The 20,106-nt window shown below is 32.7% G+C and overlaps 1 protein-coding gene across 1 annotated transcript in view; it reads left to right on the forward strand.

Moving 5' to 3' along the window:
• The window catches only part of LOC114326439 (CCR4-NOT transcription complex subunit 1), a 70,985-nt gene that overhangs the window by 12,443 nt on the left and 38,436 nt on the right, over positions 1 to 20,106 (forward strand). Inside the window, exons 4-6 of the mRNA XM_028274810.2 lie at positions 141 to 771; positions 8,225 to 9,810; positions 15,775 to 16,155. Coding sequence (XP_028130611.2) covers positions 141 to 771; positions 8,225 to 9,810; positions 15,775 to 16,155 — 2,598 coding nt within the window. The remainder of the gene's footprint in view (positions 1 to 140; positions 772 to 8,224; positions 9,811 to 15,774; positions 16,156 to 20,106) is intronic.

The following is a 20,106-nucleotide window of genomic DNA, read 5'->3' on the forward strand; positions in this document are numbered from 1 at the left end:
TAGAAAATATGTTATATTATTGACATATTCTGTGCTTTTTAGTTTCCTTAATATAAAATTTATTATTTTCATATATCTACTTAGATTTTTAAGTACTTAATATTATAAATATGTATAATTATATAAAAACTTGTTTACAGGACTATGAACAATTTAAGTCCAGAGTGTCACGATGCTGTAATGACAACAGTTAATAACTGTTCTTTGATTATAAAGTCCAGACAACAACAGCAACCTGCTATACTTCGATCGAGAGGAATAGATGGAGGAATAAATCCTTCAGTTTTTGCTCCTCTCTATAACCATTCTGGAGTTGATTCTATGCAAGGACTTAACACGACATTGGCAAATATGAACTTAGGTGGTCCCGCAAATTCTGCATTCAACTTACAAGGTGGATTAGGACCTTTGGTACCATCACCAGGATCTCCCTCAAGAATTTTAAATGCTGGCCCATCGAGTAGTCCTTTTCCCATTATGCCAATGTCACATCAAGGCCCTGCTGGTACAAGTTCGTCTCTAGTCCTAGGAGTCAATCAAATTAGCAACTTAAGTAGGATGGGACCCAATACTAACATAGACAAGACTAGATTGCCAGAATATAACCTGTTCCCGGATGTTTCTTCACATGTTTCGAAAGACATAGAAGATGAAGCCAATAATTACTTTCAGAGGATTTACAACCATCCACCTAATCCAACCTTGTCAATTGAAGAAGTGTTAAATATGTTGAAGAGGTTTCAAGATTCTCATAACAAAAGAGAAAAGGAGGTAAGTTTTTTTTATATTTATTTAATGCGGTTGTTCAATTATTTGTTAATTTATACAATACAATATTTATTTAGAACGTTTTTATATACTTAGCTTGGTCTTTGTCACTATCTCCACAAAATTTGTAATCCATTTTAAACATAGTTCTATGTTACCTAGGCACCTGAAATTTTCAGAATAGCTCTGAACTAGCTAACAATGCAATATTTAATTGCTATTATATGGATCAATCGATTTTTTTTAATTTCAAACTATACTCGCGATCACAAAAATCGGGTCACTCGATGAATTACACTCGTTTGAGGTCTCGAATTTCTTAAATCTGTTGTCCGATTTGAGTGATTTTTTTAGTATGTTATAGCCTTATTATTTAAGAATATCAAAATAACAATATTTTAGCTAGACAGGTAAATGTCATTTTATACCGGGTGTAACAATCCTACTGTGTTTTTTCATTAAAGTTCGGAACACTCTGTGGAATATTATAGCATAGATAAAATATTGAAATTAAAACTCAATTGTAGCCTTAGGCTTTCTTAACATTTTCTTTTTTGGTTTATTTGCTTATGTTGGATAATAAAAAAGTTAGGTACTTTAACAATTAGCCATGTTCTTCATCAATACAGGGTGTTTCTAAATAAGTGCGACAAACTTAAGAGGTAATTGTGCAGGAAAAAATAATGACGTTTGCTTTATAAAGATATGCCCGCAAATGCTTCATTTCTATGAGACGGGATGTTGATTTTTTTCTTACAAACTGACGATTTATTGGGTGCCGTAAAACTGGTTGAGATATGCAAATGAAATTTGGTAGGTTTTAAGAGGTAGTTATTGCTCATTTTTTGACATACAAATAAGAATTTTATATTCACCATTGGCGTGCATACGGGATGTATCTAAAATGTTTATACCCGTATACACCCCAATGGTGAATATAAAATTCTTAATTGCATTCCAAAAAATGCACAATAACTATCTCTTAAAACCTACCAAATTTCATTTGCATATCTCAACCAGTTTTACGGCACCAAATAAATCGTCAGTTTGTAAGAAAAAATTCAACATACCGTATATCGGAAACAAAGCATTTGCGGACATATGTTTATAAAGCAAACGGTCATAATTTTTTCATGCAGAATTACCCCTTAAAGTTTGTCGCACTTATTTAGAAACTTCCTGTATTGATCAAGAACATGGCTAGTTGTTAAAGTACCTAACTTTTTTATTATCTAACATAAGAGCAAATGAACCAAAAAAGAAAAATGTTAAATAAGCCTAAGGCTACAATTGAGTTTTAATTTCAATATTTTATCTATGCTATAATATTCCACAGAGTGTTCCGAACTTTAATGAAAAAACACAGTAGGATTGTTACACCCGGTATAAAATGACATTTACCTGTCTAGCTAAAATATTGCTATTTTGATATTCTTAAATAATAAGGCTATAACATACTAAAAAAATCACTCAAATCGGACAACAGGTTCAGGAAATTCGAGACCTCAAACGTGTATAATTCATCGATCTTTGTGATCGCGAGTGTATTTTAAAAATGTGACTAATGCAATGTCGTTTAAATACCATTTTAAAGAACGTTAACGAATCGATACGTGGTAGCTCTGTGGCATAGTGGTAGACTGGAGATCGAGAGGTTCTGAGTTCGAAACCCGTCTGTTACGAATAGTTTTTTTAATAAATGATTAAAAGTTAATATAATTAAAATTCATATTTTATAAGTTAATTATATATAAATATACATACAGTAGGAAAAATGAAAGAATACCCATGAACGAACATATAAAACACGCTGTATTTTCCTGTCACGGTGTCACACAAAAAATTGGCCAGCGCAAGTACATGTAATAATTATTGTTACATGTACTTGCACTGGACAATTTTCTTTGTGACACGGTGACAGGAAAATACAGCGTGTTTTATATGTTCGTTCATGGGTATTCTTTCATTTTTCCGAGTGTATATACCATTTTAAATATTTTCTTTGATTTATATGAGTTAAAATCCGCTAGAGAAATAATGCCTCTAAAGAAGTCGATTACAAAATTCTTTTTTCTATGTATATGTATTATAATATTATAATTATTAAATATATTTCTTAAGTTATTAGGATAAATTAAATATATATTTAAAATTAAAAACAAAAATAAAAAAATAAATATTAATAAATAATTAATTTTAATTTATTTATTATTAATAAAATTAATTTTTATATAAAATAGAATATAGTATATATTATTCTAATGTATATCAATTATGATTTCACTACCTGTATCATAATGAACTTCATAATGATGTATTCGCGATGAAGGTGGCACACACGCAGTGACCAATGGCGAGTCCAATATAGACGCTTTGACAGTTTTCAATATGCAAACAAACTGACAAACTACTTAATTTATTTGCGTTACAAAATTAATAAATTTGAATATATTTTTTTTTGTGAATGATCATAGAAAACATCGTATAGACAACTTGCATTTAATTATCATTATGGAGCTCCTACTCTATACGAAACTTGCCGCTAGGCGGCTCGTTTCGTATCCCTCATACTCGCTTCATAATGCCCATCATTATATGCTCGTTGCATAATATACTAGTATGACATAGAAATTAAAATAACAAAATAGTTTATAATTTTATATTGGGTCCTATAAATAATGAAAACGATTTATTATAAAAAGTTTTTTTTATAAAAGTGTAATTATTATTGTATTTACAATACATTATTTTATACAATATTTATTTGTAAATTGTTCTTAAATCAGAAATATTTATATGCACTACTCTAGTTCCTTCTTTCTATGTGCCGTCTTCAAACGAAGGTTGGCAATTCTTCTTTAACTTGTTTAAAAACTTGTTTCTTCTTCTTCTTTCAGTACCCTTTTCCGCCGGAAGAAAAATCGCCTTCTTCCGGCGATTCTGTCCTGTATTATGAGGTGTAGAAAGTTGTACCTCTGGATGTCTCATTACATGACCATTAATATTATTAACAAGTAAAACTTTCGTTCATTATTTTTTAGTTGTTAATGAAGCGTTTAAGACAAGGCGGGCGCTCATTTGTACAATGGGAATTCCAACTAATAGTCCAGAAAGCCACTGCGCATCCGCTATAAAAAATATTCCGATTCGGATTTTTTGCACAATCTTACTCAAAAAGGACCCATTTTAACAAATTTGCATGTTGCCAGGACCAAAAGTGGGTCAAAAATTTTTTATACGTTTTTTTTTGTTTTTGTCCTAAAATTATTTTTTTGCATGGAACAAAGTTTTTTGGGTTTTTTGGATCATTCCAAACAGAAAAGGTCTTTAGTGACATTTCTCTAAAGTTGATAGTTTTTGACATATAAGCGATTAAAAATTAAAAAATTGCGAAATCGGCCATTTTTAACCCTCAAAAACTATGTGAAAAACTGAAAATTTGAATGTTGCCAAGGTAGGTAGATATTCTTTAAACATCGATTGATGAAATCCCGAAGAGTTTTTTGCAATACAATATTCAAAACTCCTTTGATATTTAATTGCTAATCAAGTGTGCGCGACACTATTTTCCACCGACAGTATGGTGCAAATGAAAGGAATAAATTCGTTATTTCATAAACCGGCGACTTTAAGGAAAAATCCCGAAACAGGTCGATTTTTATTTTTAAGTTATGATATTGTGGCATATATGGGATACTAGTGACGTCATCCATCTGGGCGTGATGACGTAATCCATGATTTTTTTAAATGAGAATAGGGGTCGTGTGCTAGCCCATTTGAAAGGTTATTCAATTCTCTATTCAGTAATATAAACATTTATATAATTATTTATACAGGCTGTCCTTATACTTCTTTTTTTGTCAAATAATTTAATTTAATAAAAAATTTTTGGACACCCTTTATAAATAATTATGTAAATAACTTGTCAAAACCAAAAGACTCCATTTTCAAACAAATAAATGTTTAAAAATAATAAAATCTTTGGATTTCTTAGTTCGGAAACAGATTCTCTCTTATACCTATTCCCCATCCTTCTAAAATTTGCAAGGAATAAAGGGTGATGAATGCAGAGACATGGGGAGTCTATATAGTTGCACTCCACAACACATCAATTCACCGAGGCAAAGATCAACGAATCTGTCTCCTTGTACTCAATACGTGAGTAAGAACGTAGGTAGATAAAGGCATTATTTTTATTTTCGATTCAGAGATCATTACCATCTTTCTATGGACCATTTCGAACTCCTTAGTTCTCATCAGGAAAGCTACCGTAATGATGCTCTGAGCATCATTACGGTAGCTTTCCTGATGAGAACTAAGGAGTTCGAAATGGTCCATAGAAAGATGGTAATGATCTCTGAATCGAAAATAAAAATAATGCCTTTATCTAATTATGTAAATGTTTACATTACTGAATAGAAAATTGAAGAACCTTTCAAATGAGCTAGCACCACGACCCCTATTCTCATTTAAAAAATCATCGACTACGTCATCACGCCCAGACGGATGACGTCACTAGTATACCATATATACCACAATATCATAACATAAAAATAAAAATCGACCTCTTTCGGGATTTTTCCTTAAAGTCGCCGGTTTACGAAAAAACGAATTTATTCTTTTCATTTGCGCCATACTGTATATACACATGCAACGGTGGAAAATAGTGTCACGCACGCGTGATTAGAAATTAAAAAACAAAGGAGTTTTGAATATTGTATTGCAAAAAACTCTTCGGGATTTCATCAATCGATGTTTAAAGAATATCTACCTACCTTGGCAACATTCAAATTTTAAGTTTTTCACATAGTTTTTGAAGGTAAAAAATGGCCGATTTCGCAATTTTTCAATTTTTAGTCGCTTATATTTCAAAAACTATCAACTTTAGAGAAAAATCACTAAAGACCTTTTCTGTTTGGAATGAGCCAAAAACCTAAAAAAAACTTTGTTCCATGCAAAAAAAAATAATTTTAGGAAAAAACAAAAAAAAAACGTATAAAAAATTGTTGACCCACTTTTGGTCCTAGCAACATGCAAATTTGTTAAAAGGGGTCCTTTTTGAGTAAGATTGTGCAAAAAATTCGAATCGGAATATATTTTCTAGCGGATGCGCAGTGGCTTTCTGGACTATAAGAATAGTTTGTAGCATAAATCTTGTTTCTCTATCTTATACACGCGGTAGCCTTTTAGTCTTTTTACTCAAAACTTTTCTTTTTTATCGGGGTCACACAATACAGCTATGCGAAATATTTTCCTGAAATTGCTTTAGTAATTTTTGAACTGTCTTTTATTTCTGTGATCCTATCTTCAGGTAGTTGTATAACAGTCTTATATTTTTTATCTTCTATTTTCCTTTTCTTCTTTCTCTTGGACAGTCCCTCTGATTTTGTCTCTCATATGTGTCTTTTCATTCCCCGGCCTTTACCTTCCTTACTGTTTTAATCTTGCTCTTATTTTACGTCTTGCTGACTCTCTATCAAATAAATTTAATTTCTTTTACCAGAAGCACAGAAAATTTTTGCAATAAAATCTCATAATATTATTAGTTTGTCTTGCTTTGATATCTTCTCTAAGGCTTCATCCAGAGTTTCACAAATTTGTTGCTTTAGCTTATGATCATTAAAACCTACCAGTGTGTATTAATTATTGATGGATAAATTTTTCAACTTTTTTAATGTATAAAACATTATACATAGTGTGACCAACTAGCCCGAAAAATCCGGGACATAGCCCGAATTACGAAGTTGTGTCCCGGCGTCCCGGACAAGGCTTCCGGGCCATCCGAATTTTCAACTTTTTGGTAAAAATCTATATTTTCGTTTTTATTCTAAGAATTTACATCAAATTAAATTGTTGAGACGAAAAATAAATTTTTATCGTGGTATAAATTTTAATAGTTCTATGAAAGAAAACGAAAACTGTGGAATTTTTTTTATTTGTGTGAATAATTCATGTCACAATGAATAAAGTGAAAAAACAATAATAATTCATGTCACAATGAATCATGCCTAGGCACGCATGCCGCATCGAACGATGTAATGTAATGATAGCTGATGCATCTTTTTTTTCGGTTTTGTCAAACACTTTAAGTAGATAAACCTCTCGAGTTCGTTTGCGAAATATTTCCAAACGGTTGCATGCTTTGAGCTAAATTCAAATCTGCTGCGCTGCAATATGATTTTTTTATCTAAACATTTATTTTATTGTCAGTACAGTAATCAGTTTGAATCCGAAAATCGATTAGTGACCATCTCGGAATTATTGTTTTTGACCTGACTTTTTCATTCCAATATATTATTATTGGATATTATTATTATTCCAAAGACAGAAAGAGCCATGGAAAGACAAATGCTGAACATTAAATTATCAGACAGGAAAAGAAACGAATGGATTCGTAACAAAACAAATGTGAAAGACGTCTCTACCCAAGTAGCAAAGCTTAAATGGAAGTTCGCCGGACACACCCTACGGCAGAAGGATGAAAGATGGACTAAGATGGTAATACAATGGAGACCATGGAACCACAAACGAAAAAGGGGAAGGCCACAGATGCGATGGTCAGATGACCTGAAGAAACACACTGGGTCAAAATGGATGCAAATTGCCCAATATAGAGAGGCATGGAAGAAGGAAGAGGAGGCCTATATCCAAGGATGGATGTTTAGGGCTGATTAGATAGATAGATAGATATTATTATTGTTAATATGAATATGGAACCAACACAAGAAAGTAAAAACAGAAAACTATATTGCACTTTCAATAAAATATTGGAAGAAGAATTTCTATTTTTGAAAAAAAAAAGTAACTCTAACAGTGACATGAAGTGTGATACATGTGGATCGGAATTTTCGATCGCCCACAGTGGTAGAACGGATATACTAAGTCACATCAAAAGTGAAAAACACCGAAGAGGTATCTGCTCCGTGTCCAGCAGCAAAAAATTGACTCAATTTTTCAAGCCAACAGCTTCATCGAGCATTGATTTAGAGACAGCAGCTCGGGAAGGTGTTTGGGCGTATCATTTGATTAAGCCCATCAAAAATATCATTGTCAACATAAAAATGTTAAATAACCAATAAAATGATGATATTAGAGTCCTATATTTAAAAAAATAACAAATGGCCCGATTTTCATTCAAAAGTCCCGGATTTTAGGTATTTTTTTTCAGCATTGTCCCGGATTCGACTGAATTGGAGTTGGTCACACTAATTATACATAAATATATCATTCAATTAACTTGTATGCCGTTTCTAGGCATATGTACTAATTGTAATATAATGAAAATTATTAATTTAGCCGAAATTGCTACGCCACTGGTGACAAAAATAAATCATAAAAACTCGTTTACTTATCAGCTACTAATTGATATGTGCATTTTAATTACTTGTAGTAAAATCAAAAACTATTTAAATGTTTACATGTGTGAAGTGATATTTAGGTAAATGTTTTGTTTTAGGTGTTTAACTGTATGTTGAAAAGTCTTTTTGAAGAGTACAAATTTTTTCCACAATATCCTGATAAAGAATTACATGTAACAGCACAACTATTTGGAGGCATAATCGAAAGAGGTATAGTCGCTAGCTATGTCGCCCTGGGACTGGCCTTACGGTTTGTCCTTGAGGCTCTCAAAAAGCCAGAGGGTTCTAAGATGTACTATTTTGGAATAGCAGCTTTAGATAAATTTAAAACATGTTTAAAGCAATATCATAAATACTGTGAACACGTTCGAGCAATTCCTCACTTCAGTGATTTTCCTCAACATCTTCAAGAGTACGTAGAATTCGGATTACAAGGTTTGGAACCACCTCATAAGCCAGACGGACCAATATTACCACCAAGTCTAGCAGCCATGTTAGCGCCTCCTAGTGCTGTCACTGTGTACAAGACTACTACCACGGCAAGTACTGTTCAAACCAAAGTCAATACTACACCAGCAGGTACAATGAGTAGCAGACCTTCCATAGCAAATGCTACAAATATTGATACACTTTTGGTAGCCACTGAGAAAGAAGAAAAAGCCACTGCTCCGCCTGAGCCTTTACAAGACAAAACTGCCTTTATTTTTAATAATTTAAGTCAATTGAATCTTAAACAAAAATGCGATGAGCTTAAGGAATTAGTATCTGATGAATATTATCCGTGGCTTGCACAATATCTTGTAATGAAAAGAGCATCTATTGAATTTAATTTCCATGGGTTGTATTCCAACTTCCTGGATACACTAGGAATAAATGAAATTCTAAAATTAGTAACAAGGGAAACATTCAGAAATATTAGGGTTCTCTTAAGGTCTGACAAGGCAGTAGCTAATTTTTCTGACAGATCTCTTTTGAAAAACTTGGGCCATTGGCTTGGGCTTTTAACTCTAGCCAGAAACAAGCCGATTTTACAAATAGACCTTGATCTGAAGTCACTTCTAGTAGAAGCTTACCATAAAGGACAACAGGAACTTTTATATGTGGTACCATTTGTAGCTAAAGTGCTAGAGTCATGTGCTAAAAGTAAAGTTTTCAAATCTCCCAATCCATGGACAATAGCTTTAATGAACGTTTTAGCGGAATTGCACTCAGAAGCAGATCTTAAGCTGACTTTAAAGTTTGAAATAGAAGTTTTATGTAAGCATTTGGATATAGATGTTAGCCATTTGAAGCCTTCTCTATACCTTAAAGATCCAGAACGTATCAGAAAAATCGAATACCAACTATCACAACCACTTAAGAAAGAAGTTTTGATGCAACCTAGTGTTGTCAACCAAGGAGGTAATTTAACGGACCAGGAATTAGCAAACATCATTCCAAGTCAACAAACCAGTTCTCCAGTCATTCAGAATAATAGTACAACTCCAACATCAGCTTTGTCGGCGCCCCCAGAGCCTCGTTTTGCATACTCAGACATTCAAATACCCGGAATGCAGTCATTTCAGACCCACACTGTCATCTCTCCTTCAATTTTGTTATTTCAAACCCAGCCACAACTTAAAGCACTTGTGCGCACTTCCATTGAAAGGGCTGTGCAGGAGTGGATAGGACCAGTAGTTGACAGGTAATCATATCTTTAATATTAATCTTCTAAATATAAACTTTATAGTGGATTATCAGTTTTTCATTGTATATTTAGTATGAATAATAAAACGAATCTAAAACTACAGATGGGTTTTGTGCAGGATATTCTAGTCTTTTTTACATTCTATCATCATCCTATTCATTCTATCTATTCTATCTCATGTGATAGAAGAATCTGTTGTACACTCACGGACAAAAATATTGCATGTTTTGAAATTACCGTGTAAAATAAAATGTTTTGTGCTGCCCCCAGTGTTAAGAATAGGATTTCTTTTCCTGATGTGATCTTTTGAAATATACACTAAGCATCAAAATTAACGCACCGCCTTAAAAATGGGACATTTTTGATGTCTCGTATTTCCTAAACCTTTTGTCCAAATTTTGGTGATTTTTTTAATATGTTATAGCTTTATTCTTCAAGAATATCGATAGAAATATGCTTTATTGTCACTGAAAATTATACAATTTTATGGACAAAGCTTAACATAGAGTCACGAAAAAGATATACATAACAATAAGAAATACAATTTTATAAAATTAGATAAATCATCAATATAAAAAATATAAACAAGTTAAAAAAGTGAAGTAAAAAAACAAAAACCAATATATTGCAAAATTAATATAAATTGCAAAATTGAACATACAACATAATATAATAAAACACAAACAATGGAACTAATAAGTTTAAGCTGCTGTATGTGACACCCAAATATAGATAAATACACTTTAGTTACTTGTACATTACTGTGATTTCTTAGTTAGTCATTAAGAAACTCTTCTACTGAATAATATGGTCTTTTAGATAAATGAGCTTTTGTCATTTTACGGAACTTGAGAAAGGATGTTGCAGATTTGAGTTGTAAAGGGAGATGGTTGTATAGTTTTTTTTTTTTTCGGAATATAGTATAGATTTCTTTACCAACTCAGAAGACGGGATCGGTAAATAGACATCAAAAGTTGAATTTCTGGTGCAGTAGTCATGATGAGGCCTTGCTGGAAAGATATGCATGTGTTTACGAATTAAGCAAACAGTTTCTAAAATATACAAAGATGGAAGGGTTAAAATTTCGTGATCTTTAAAGTAACTTCTGCAATGGGTTGTTCTTCTGAGGCCAAACATATATCTTATTGCTCTTTTTTGTAATTTGAAAATAACATCAAATTGGGCAGCTGTACTAGACCCCCAAAAAGGAAGACCATATCGAAGATGAGACTCGAATAAAGAAAAATATGTTATTTTAGAAGATGCTAAATTGAGTTCCTTCGAAACAGATCTTATGGCATAGCAGGCTGAGGCGAGTTTCTTACTTAACAAATCGATATGAAGGGACCATTTGAGGTTGCTGTCTAAAAGAATACCAAGAAATTTTACAGAATCAACGGTAGAGATCTGGCTGCTATTCACAAGCAGGGGTTGAAGAGCACCTTTATATGATAATGCTACCGTTTTATCCACGTTAAAGGAGAGTAAATTAGAGTCAGACCAGGTTTTTATCGTAAGAAGATCAGAAGTTATAGTTGCATGAAGAGTTGCAATAGTTGAGTTGCTCCAAGTGATACTGGTATCATCAGCAAAAAGAAGGATTTTTCCATCGATTTTTAAATTAGTGATGTCATTTATAAAGATAAGGAAAAGTAGAGGACCCAATACTGAACCTTGTGGTACTCCACATACAATGTTTTTGAGACTAGAGTCAGTATCATTTGCTCTAACCAGTTGTTTCCTATTATCTAAGTAAGATTTGAACCAATTCAAAGAAATACCTCGAATTCCATAGAAATTAAGTTTTTTAATCAAAATGTTGTGATTTACACAATCAAAAGCTTTGGAATAGTCACAGAAAACAGTGGCAGTATAAAGATTATTGTTTAGTGCTTGGTCAACCTCGTGAAGTACAGAAAACATGGCATCAGTTGTACATTTATTAGTTAAGAAGCCGAACTGATTTTGTGATAAAATATTGTTATCAAAGAGAAAGGACATAAGTCGGGTTTTTATGAGCCTCTCAATAATTTTGGAGAGTACCGGTAGTAGGGCAATAGGTCTATAGTTGCAGGCATTAGATTTTTCGCCACCTTTATGAAGAGGAATAATAATGGCTGTCTTTAGGCACTCTGGAAATTTACCGTTTTCAAAGGAATCATTAATTAGTGACACGAGGAGTTCTAACACATTATCTGTGAGATTTGAGAAGATTTTTATGGATAGTCCATCAGTACTACAAGATGATTTGCTTTTGATACTATTGATCGTTTGGATCAATTCAGATTTATAGATTGGTTTAATAAAGAATGAATTCGAGACAATTTCTGAATTAGGGAGATAGGAAATGGGATCTTGTTGCGACTGAATAGTTGATGTTATATTTTTACTCACGTTAATGAAGTATTCGTTTAGATTTTCAGGGTTTGGAAGGGCAAATATTTGAGCTGCGTGGGTTTTATTTCGAAGATCGTTTATTATGGACCAAGTTTCTTTTGCAACACTTTTGGAGTTTCCCAGACGATTTTGATAGTAGGCTTTTTTAGCTGATTTGATGTAATAACATTGTTGCTAAACAGATAACTGTCATTGTCTACCGGGTGTAAAAATGATAGTGTGTTTTTTCCTCAAAGTTTGGAACACCCTGTGGGATATTCTAGCGTATTTAAAATATTGAAATTAAAACTCAATTGTATCCTTAGGCTTTCTTAACATCCTGCTTGTTGATTCATTCGCTTATATTGGATAATAAAAAAGTTAGGTACTTTAACAACTAGCAACGTTCTTCATCAATACAGGGTGTTTCTAAATAAGTGCGGCAAACTTTAAGGAGTATTTTTGCATGAAGAAATAATGGCCGTTTGTTTTATAAACATATGACCGCAAATGCTTCGTTTCCTAGATACGGGATGTTGGAATTTTTTCTTACAAACTGACGATTTATTTATTGCTCTAAAATCGGTTGAGATATGCAACTGAAATTTGGTGGGTTTTAAGAGGTAGTTATTGCGCATTTTTGACATACAATTAAGAATGTTATATTCACCATTGGCGATACCGGTCATATTACCCGTATGCACGCCAATGGTGAATATAAAATTCCTAATTGTATGCCAAAAATGCGCAATAACTACCTCTTAAAACCTACCAAATTTCAGTTGCATATCTCAACCGATTTTAGAGCAATAAATAAATCGTCAGTTTGTAAGAAAAAATTCAACATCCCGTATCTCGGAAACGAAGCATTTGCGGACATATGTTTATAATGGACCAAGAGCTAGCAACGTCGGAAAAAAAAATCATTTTAAGACGACTGATTCTTTCATATATTGATCCCTATGCTCCTCGAACACTGTACCGGCCATCTAGCTACTGATACAAGTTGTGTTCATTACTGTGCAGCACACTTGTACAGGTAAACATATCGAATTTAAAATTATTGCAAGACGAAAAATTTTTTTGTCATTACTTTTTAAACATTATTAGAAATATGAACTGTAATTGCCAGACATTTATGTGGTTTAAAAAGTAATGACAAAAAAATTTTTCGTCTTCAAATAATTTAAATTCAATATACAGGGTGATTGATGAGTATGATAAAGCTCAGTAAATTCGTTAGTAATACATAGCAATAAAAGTTAATAATAAAAATTGTGGCCAACTTTCAGTTTCACATTACGAAATTAGTTAGATTGTTACAAGGTGTTCGATAACATAGTGGCATACCAAACTTATGTTTTTTTTTAAATGGAACACCCTATATTTTATTTTATATTCGAAATCCTCTTAACTTCCCCATCACAAAAATATAAAGGTTTGTTATGTTATATAGGGCTTTTACAAAGTTATAACCAATTTTTTATGAAAATCGTAACAAGTTCAGCTCCCTGTATAAATAAAAAAAAGCACAACAGCGATGGTTTATTGGTGCCATATTTTTTGTTGATTGTGAAAATTTTTAAGAATTGTTGATATTGCTAATTTTCCTTATATCGAATACAGGGTGAGTCAAAGCGCAAGTACATTCTTTTCTCAGAAATTTTAAATGGAACACCCTGTATTTTATATTACTATCGAAAAATATCATTACCATACTTTAATTTTTGTATAATATTCTCTATGCCTGAATTTGTCAGTTTTCGAGATATTTTCATTTTTCAGAGCAAGTTATTAATTAGGGTGTTCTATTTAAAATTACTGTGAAAATAATGTACTTGCGTTTTGACTCAACCTGTATTCGATATAAAGAAAATTAGCAATATCAACCATTTTTATAAATTTTGACAATCAACAAAAAAATATGGCACCAATAAACCATTGCTGTTGTGCTTATTTTTATTTATACAGGGAGCTGAACTTATTACAATTTTCATAGAACATTGGTTATATAACTTTGTAAATACCCTGTATAACATAACAAACCTTTATCTTTTTGTGATGGGGAAGTTAAGATTTCGAATATAAAATAAAATATGGGGTGTTCCATTTAAAAAAACAAAAGCTTGGTCTGCCACTATGTTATTGAACACGCTGTAACATTCTAACTAATTTTGTAATGTGAAGCGCAAAGTTAGCTACAATTTTTGTTATTAACTTTTATTGCTATCTATTACTATAGCGGATCTACTAAGCTTTTTCACACTAATCAATCACCCTGATTTTGTGTTTACCTGTACAGGTGTGCTGCGCAGTAATGAACGCAACCTGTATCAGCAGCCAGATGGCCGGTACGGTGTTCGAGGAAGCATAGGGAACAATATATGAAAGAATCAGCCGTCTTAAAATGATTTATCGAAAACGTTTGCTAGCTCTTAGACCATAAAGCAAACGGTCATTATTTTTTCATGCAGAATTACCCCTTAAAGTTTGTCGCACTTATTTAGAAACACCCTGTATTGATGAAGAACGTTGCTAGTTGTTAAAGTACCTAACTTTTTTATTATCCAACATAAGCAAATGAATAAAAAAGCAAGATATTACGAAAGACTAAGGCTACAGTTGAGTTTTAATTTCAATATTTTATATACGCTAGAATATTCCACAGGGTGTTCCAAACTTTGAGGAAAAAACACACTAGTATTGTTACACCCGGTATACAATGACACTTATCTGTTTAGCAACAATATTATTACATCGATATTCTTAAAGAATAAAGCTATAACATATTAAAAAAATCACTAAAATCGGACAACAGCTTTGGGAAATACGATAGTTCAAAAATGTCCCATTTTTAAGGTGGTGCGTTAATTTTGATGCTTAGTGTATAAATGGTATAATCGGATTTAAATTTGATATGGGCCATATGGTGGACAATATAATTTTTAGATTGAATCTCATCGAGGTAAGTATTCAATATTCTACCGGGATGAAGACCTGGTCACAACATGATCTTCTAAAATGTTTTTAATGTACATATCAGCTGTCATTCACCCAATCACATCCACAAGTTCGGTATCTCTTTTCCAAGAAATACCACTCCATAGCATTATGCGGCCACCACCAAAATTAACACTCTGTATGAGGTTAAATCTGGTATAGCATTCATGGAGGTGATTAGGCGTATGCCAACTGATATGTACATTGAAAACATTTAAGAAGATCATGTTTTGCCATTTGAAAGCCATATTGGATATGACATCTTGGTGTTAATGCATGTCTTCATATAGTGAAGACTTACCTTGATAAGATTTAAAAATTATACTGGCCAGCATAAAGCCCAGATCAGATTTAAATCCGATTGGAGCATTTATATGATACTTTAAAACATCGCATTTGGAAAAGAACTCCTACTCCTATGATACAGGGGGGCTAAGGATAACAGCACAAAAAATTTCATTCCACATGATATGCAATATTTTTGTCCGTGAGTATATTTTGTTAGACTTTTTCTTGACCCGTGCTCAATATATTTTAATAAATTTATTGAATAACCAAAAATTTAATAGCCGATATTTTAAACAGGTCCATTAAAATAGCCCTTCAAACATGCGAACAACTCATAAGGAAGGATTTTGCACTTGATCCAGACGAAAACCGAATGCGACTAGCCGCCCATTACATGGTACGCACCCTCACAGCTGGTATGGCGATGATTACATGCCGGGAACAATTGATAACGGCTATCAGCACACATTTAAAACAAGCCCTTTTAACCAATATGGTGTCACCTACGGTCCAGCAAAAAGAGATGATAGATCAGGCGTGTAGTGTCGTCGCCAGTGATAACATGGAGCTGGGTTGTGCTTTTATACAGAAAACTGCCGTCGAAAAAGCTATACCCGAAATCGATAAGAGACTCGTCAGCGAATATGAACTCAGGAAAATGGCTCGGCAAGAAGGAAGGTGAGTTCAAAATATTTTTTTTATTTTACTCTTTGCTATTAACAAGCAATCCACAATTAGTTTTATCAAAGCTATCCGAGCAAAAAATTACGTATGCCTTGTTTTAATCTGAATTAATTTGTATCATTGGTTTACAAATGAATTGTGATTAACATTGTAAAAGAAAAAAATCAGTAGTTAACACAGAACTTTGATCAAAAATCAAAAAAATTAATAAAATGACAAGTAACAATAATAAATAAAATCAAAGAATATGCTGTATATGTCCACCACCAACGTAATGTAACTCTTCTTCTCATTGAGTCTGTAACATTGTTTAGGACCCACGGAGTATTATTTAATTCTTCAATATGATGCTCTATTATTTGTCTTTGATCTTCCAAATCCGCTAAAGGAGTTTTCAAAATTAAATTTTTTGAATGTGGCCACAGAAAGAAATCACACAGAGTCAAATCACAGGATCGATGGGGGAATATAATAGGTGTATTTAAACTTATGACCCTATGAAAAATATGGGTCCTCCAACATGTTGCTTGCTTATAGCAGCCCAAACTCCTAAGTTTCTGTGAATATAAAGGCGTTTCAATAAAATAATGTGGGTTATCTGCACTCCACATCCTCATATTCGGAGAATTTATGTACCCAGAAAGATGAAACCAACATTCGTCAGTAAAAAAGGTTTTATCTAATACAGTCGAACCCACTTATTAGAGTACCGGTTATAGAAATATCCCGGTTTATGGAATATAAATTCGAGGTCCCGAAACGTTTTCATTTACCCTTTAATAAATTTATCCGTTTATTGGAATATGGTTTAATAACCTAATACCGCTTTTTGGAATAATTTTTTCAGGTCAACAAATAAATTTTTACATACAATTTCCTAAATATTTTAAATTTGCCTGGTATAATGGTTTGTCGGTAAGAGCTTCGAAAGCCTGCTGTTTTGTATATTATATATATTACGGTTTGTCAGGTACCTAGTAAACACTTTATTACTGTGTTATGAGTAAACGCTCTTTCCCACAGAAAATTCAATCGTTTGCCGACAACGTCATAAAATAATTTGACTTTGTCTACAAATTTCTTTGGTACATTGCCACACACTTGGCTGTTTTTAGAAACAGCATTTTTCTATAAGATTATTTATTACCAATAGTTGATCGCTTGTTCAGAAGTCTTTTCTAAAACCCAATTCCAAGTCGTTGTCTAATCGTTTCGTAATTATTTTTGTAAATAGATTATAAATTTTTATTGACATAAAAAGACCTAAAACCACATGCATATACATATTGACATAGTATGTACTATTATAACATATATTTGGTACACTTATTTCGGCTAGCCACCAATGATCGGTTATTAGAATATCCCGTTTATAAGAATATTTTTGCTTGGCACGAAGGCTATTCTAATAAGTGGGTTCGACTGTACATCATTATTATTATTGAGATTGTTTAGAAACCAATCACAGAAAGTTAGCCTTTGGGGATAGTCGTTTAGAGTGATTTCATGGAAGGCTTGTAAACGATATGGATGAAAATGTAAATCTTGCTTCAGAATATGATGGCAAGTTCCATATGAAAGATCTGCCTGTTGATGTAAATGCTGAATTGTTATCTATGCGATTGATCTACAATAACTGTTCTGATCAGCTCGATGTTTTCTTCAGTTCACACTTTAGGCCTGCCTGTCCCTGGCTTGTGAGTTATGCTTCCCGTTTCTTTATAAACATCTACAACGCGACGAATAGTTCTGCTAAAGACGTCATAATGAACTGCAACATTGGGAAATTCTTCAACAAAATCTTCAAAAGTATCTGGATTGCAGTAAACCCATTCTTTGTTAATTCTTTGGCCATTTCTAAAGTACATTTGAAGCATAGATCGCTTTTGTTCATCCATGAAAACCATTTTTAATAACAATTTTCTATATTAAATCTTGAAAAGTCAAAGTTGAAGTAAACTGAAGTATATATTTGAACATAATCAAAGTTTATGTAAAATGACAAGTACATCTAAATTAATGATAGACATGCACTGTATAGCTATCTCTATCCTTCAGGGCCCACTACAATGACAACATTTTGGATCAGTTGATATTTGTAGGCTCTTCTATTCAATTATTGGTACTCTCATAAAAATGTATGTTCCTATTTTCTTTCAACATCAATTAGCCCTGATTTGTCCATTGTTGAACATAGGTCTCCTCCAGATATTTCCATCTTCTGTTCTGCGCCTCTGTTCTCCAATTGATCATAATTCTTTTGAGGTCATCGGTCCATCACGTTGGGGGTTTTCCCTGGCTTCGCCTGTCTGCCCGTGGTCTGCACTAAAGCAATTTTTTTGTGCACCTGTCGTCTTCTTTTCTTGCAACATGTCCCGCCCATCTTCCACTCCGGTTTGTCTACGAACTTCCTCGTTTCTTAGTATGTATATATTTCTTAAGCTTATTCCAAGTATTGATCTCTCCGTTATACAGGGTGTCCCGAAAAGATTGGTCATAAATTATATCACAGATTCTAGGGTCAAAAATAGGTTGATTGAACCTAACTTACTTTAGTACAAATGTGCACATAAAAAAAGTTACAGCCCTTTGAAGTTAAAAAATGAAAATCAATTTTTTCCGATATATCGAAAACTATTAGAGATTTTTTATTGAAAATGGACATGTGGCATTCTTATGGCAGGAACATCTTAAAAAAAATGTAGTGAAATTTGTGCACCCCATAAAAATTTTATGGGGGTTTTGTTCCGTTAAACCCCCCTAAACTTTTGTGTATGTTCCTATTAAATTATTATTGTAGTACTATTAGTTAAACACAATGTTTTTAAAACTTTTTTGCCTCTTAGTACTTTCTCGAAAAGCCAGTTTTTTCGAGATATTTTGAATATTTGTCAAATCCACCACATATTTGTATATGGTTAACTACGATTATAGAGACCTGGTAATTATTATTTATAATTTACATTTTTAGGTATATTTTGAACCATATTAAACAGGAAGCCACATCTCGATAAAAGGTGCCAAACCGAAAAAAGCCAAAGGACAAACAAGTTTTCAAAACACTGTGTTTGACTAATGTTACCGCAATAATAGTTTAACTGGAACGTACACAAAAATTTGGGGGTTCAAACGAACGAAACCCCCATAAAATTTTTATGTAAGCCATTCCAGCACCACTATTATAGTTAATTAGGTTACCTAGCTAGATTACCTCACTTAGGTGGCACCAAAAAAAAAAAAAAATAAAAAGTATTTTGTGATACATGACTCAAAAAGATTGAGAACCACTGGTCTAAACAATTCGTTTAAATGATCATACTCCATGACTGTTATAAATATTTTTAGCGACAAAGTATCTCACTGCCGCACCCCTCTACCAGTTTTTATCTTCTCCAGTCTTTTGGTTTTTTGTAATTGTAGTATTTAAGTTTACTGTATCGAGACCTGATGATGATTTGCATATACCCGAAAATAGTGCGTTCCTTACGCTCGGTTTCATAATCAGTTAATGTGGACTTTAAATTTTAAGTTGGTACCTTTATCAATGCAATTCATATGGGTAAATGTCAACGTTAAAGTGAACTTTAGTTAATGTTCACTTTAAGTTGATTATGAAACCGGGCGTACCATGTAGAGCAAAAAAGTATTATAACATTTTTTTTCTAAATTCAACCGTTTGGCCAAAAAACCAAAATACATTTTGGTGTGCAAATTGAAATCTGACAACTATGTATTCAAAAATCTAAACATAGACAATCACGATTCAAAAATAGTTGCAGCATTAGCTTTTAGTATTTACATTAAACCCTGTCTTCATCCTAAACAAACAAATTCTTGTTTTGTTATTTTCAAAAATGGGGTGGCATAATTATTTTGCAGGTGTAACTGTCTGACATACATTTTTATGGTGTCAATAACCTAGATCACTAACAGTTCTTATACAGT

The sequence above is a fragment of the Diabrotica virgifera genome, chromosome 1 (assembly GCF_917563875.1).
Source record: "Diabrotica virgifera virgifera chromosome 1, PGI_DIABVI_V3a".
Classification (NCBI taxonomy): Eukaryota; Metazoa; Arthropoda; class Insecta; order Coleoptera; family Chrysomelidae; genus Diabrotica; species Diabrotica virgifera.